General features: G+C 23.9%; 1 protein-coding gene across 1 annotated transcript; it reads right to left on the bottom strand.

Moving 5' to 3' along the window:
• Positions 1 to 1275: 1275 nt before the first annotated feature.
• Positions 1276 to 2912, bottom strand: LOC148233803 (uncharacterized). Its single transcript, XM_088188848.1, has 3 exons — positions 2846 to 2912; positions 1654 to 1844; positions 1276 to 1581 (listed from the first exon to the last, which is right to left on the bottom strand). The coding sequence occupies exons 2-3, from the start codon at positions 1842 to 1844 to the stop codon at positions 1488 to 1490; spliced, it is 285 nt and encodes a 94-aa protein (XP_088044974.1). The 5' UTR covers positions 2846 to 2912; the 3' UTR covers positions 1276 to 1487.
• Positions 2913 to 3143: the final 231 nt, after the last annotated feature.

The following is a 3143-nucleotide window of genomic DNA, read 5'->3' as shown; positions in this document are numbered from 1 at the left end:
TAATAATGTGTGACTTTTAATTATATTATTACTTGCTAATTTAAATATGTGAGATTTTCATAGCATTGTAGCGACCATCGACGATCTTTGATTAAACAATTAAAATATCTTGCAGCCTCACGTTCCGCTGAGGCGTATTTTTATGCCGACCGGTGTATACCGTACGTGACAATAGTTGAATTAAACTAAAAAAATTACAATAGCCATACGAGACCTTCTGAAAGTGTTATTTTTTATATAACAAATAACAGATTTTTGGGATCCTAAACAATAGGTCGCAGTGTTGCCAAAATCTCACATTATTCAGAATATTCAATAAATAATATATTAAATACCTATTGTATACTATTACTTTTTTTATAATATATTTATGCAAGGTTAAACTATTTTTACTTAAATTTGCAGTAGTATTACATATAGTTGGAAGAATGCTCGACAGATGGAAATAATAATATACTGAAATGTATATTATTATATGCTTTTTTATTCTGTTTAGAAATATATACACATGTATATATATAAAGCATGTTTAAATATGAATATAAAATAATAATAATAATAATGAATATAATAATAAATTATAATCAAACTGATATGTATAATACATTTTTCATGTGTTCAAACATAGCTATGTAATTAAATATTTTAATAATATAGAACGTTGTATCACAACTAGGTCCATGTTCTGATTTAAATTTTGTATGCATACAATATGTCAATTGCTATAATTATTTTTGTCTACCGAACAGATAACCAAAACCTTTCAAAGAAATATAAAATCTAAAAATATATTATTTAGACCAGTTATAGATATGAATGTATAGTTGATATTTAAAATTTATATTGAATACGATATCTGTTATATTTAATACTGAAAATATACATATAGGTACTAATATTCATAGGTTAAATCCTATGCACTATTAAAGTTATAAAAAACCCTTAATTCAATCTCTTTTTATAAATATAATATGAAGTTTTATGGATATCAGTTTCTTTAAAACAGTGTTTTAAGAATTGTTAAATATCTTTAAAAAAATTATAAGCTTCGATCATTGATGTGTATTCAATACTTTTTTCATTATTTTTATATTAATAATGCTGTTATAAAAAGAAGTGCTTTCCAAAATTTTGTATAATACAATAGATTCGCGCATTTAAAAATCAGGTTTATTTTATATTGCAGCAAATATTTATGATATTTCGATAGTGTTGATAACTTTTTGTATAAGGATAATAGTAATGTAGTAAATATTAAAACATTTTTTAATAAAAAATATTATATTTAAGTATAAAAATATAGTACAAAGAAGTGAGAAAGATTTACAAATTTACAAAAATTTCGTTTAGAACGCATCAAGCATAGAAAAGAAGAACAAAGATTGACATTATTAAACATAGTAAAAAAATATATTTAGAAGGTGTGTTTTTTTTTCACTTCTTTCAGCATCAATTAACCTTAATTCAAAATACGTTTTCGATGTCGTTTAGCGCCAGTAGTGACTGCGGTAGGTTGGCCATCCGTAGCCATATCCGTAATATCTGGGATAGGCGTAGTAGCTGTTCCAGCCACCGGAATACCTGTTTTTGACAAATTTTTATTTTACGGATTTAAAAAAAATATGATTGTGTAAAATAAGTAATAAAAAATACCATGGCCTGCTGTAATATGGGCGATAGTATCCGCCACCCCAGAATGAGGCATCAGTTTTTAGGTCATCGTCAGGATTTTCTGGTTGTGGCTCGACATTTTTGGATTCCTCCAAATCTTTTGGTTCTTCCGGGACTGGAGATGCAATCGCCAATCCGATCAATACGAAAATTGTAAATATAGCGAATTTCATCTGAAAAATTTATAAATTATTTATTGAATAAATAAAAACGTATTGGTTTATATTGTACCATTGATTAGATAGTATTTAACAATATTCAGCATTTAGTACATTTCTTTGAAAAAATAGATACAAACTAATTTTATTAAAAATATTTCAAATCACTGTATACTGTATTTTTAATGACTTATGATTTAATATTTGAAAATAAATTGTTTTTATAAACATTTTTTAAATTTTTATTAATATTTTTTTGTAAAAATTCCTCTAAGATAAAAATACTTTTAGGTATTGTAATATATTCTACCTGTTTGTTTTTTTAATATTAAATTGTATAGTATGTCTGAAAAGGGCAACTCAATATTTTACGCAAACAATATTTAAAAATTGTGATTTTATAAAATGCTTTGGGTGTATTTTTATATATTTAAATATAAAAATACACCCAAAGATTTATTTTAAATACTCTTAAAAATATTAATAATGTTGATATTGATTAAAACACACTTAAGTTTTGAAAATAATACAGTTTTAAAAATCAATAGCAATATATAATTTTTTAGGATTTTAATATAATATTATTTATTTTTTAGATCAGCTATTAAAAAATATATTAATATAATAAATTAAAAAAATAAGATATACATTTTTTATTATATTTTTTCAGACAGTTTTGTGATTTATTATTATATATCAAAATATAAAATATCTTAACCCATTATTTGCAGTTAAATTTGTATTCGAAAAATTTTTTTCTTAGAAATTTAAATTTTTAAAAATTCATTTAATTTAATATTAAATAATAAATATGTAGTATACAAATTAAATAAAAATAACACTCTCACTAATATTTCTAATTAATTTACAATAATTACCACACTTAAAAAATATATGCCTAATTATATATAATGTATTTTCAGATACATTGTTATTTTATAGTATTTTTTATATTTATATTATTAATATCCACCACCCAAAGTGTATAGAGTATATTATTATACTATATATCGCACCTTGTCTGTAATTGGTAGTAATCTATTGTAGATTAGCGTCTCACTCCGATGTCTACGAAGCTATGGTTTATAATGGTCCATCGTCTGTTCCTATATATATACCTACTCCTCCATCTAAGACTAAAACGCCTACAGGTGAGGGAGGGATTTTCCAAGCATTTTTTTACCTTGATTTTGATTTAACGCGTTAACGCGATTTACGCAGGTTTCTTCAGCATACTCATAGGCGGCTCGTTAGATAATAATTTTAATAAAATACATTTAAAAAATTTAGTGTTCGAGTTTTACAATTTTAAAA

The sequence above is a fragment of the Plectrocnemia conspersa genome, unplaced genomic scaffold (genome assembly GCF_051122295.1).
Source record: "Plectrocnemia conspersa isolate PC_06_02 unplaced genomic scaffold, ASM5112229v1 ptg000007l, whole genome shotgun sequence".
Lineage (NCBI taxonomy): Eukaryota > Metazoa > Arthropoda > Insecta > Trichoptera > Polycentropodidae > Plectrocnemia > Plectrocnemia conspersa.
This window is presented reverse-complemented; position numbering and strand designations above follow the sequence as displayed.

Coding starts and splice junctions, on each gene's coding strand:
- LOC148233803 (XM_088188848.1), bottom strand. CDS start 1,844: ATGAAATTCGCTATATTTACAATTTTCGTATTGATCGGATTGGCGATT. Junction 1,582..1,653: donor CCATATTACAGCAGGCCATG/GTATTTTTTATT, acceptor TGTCAAAAACAG/GTATTCCGGTGGCTGGAACA.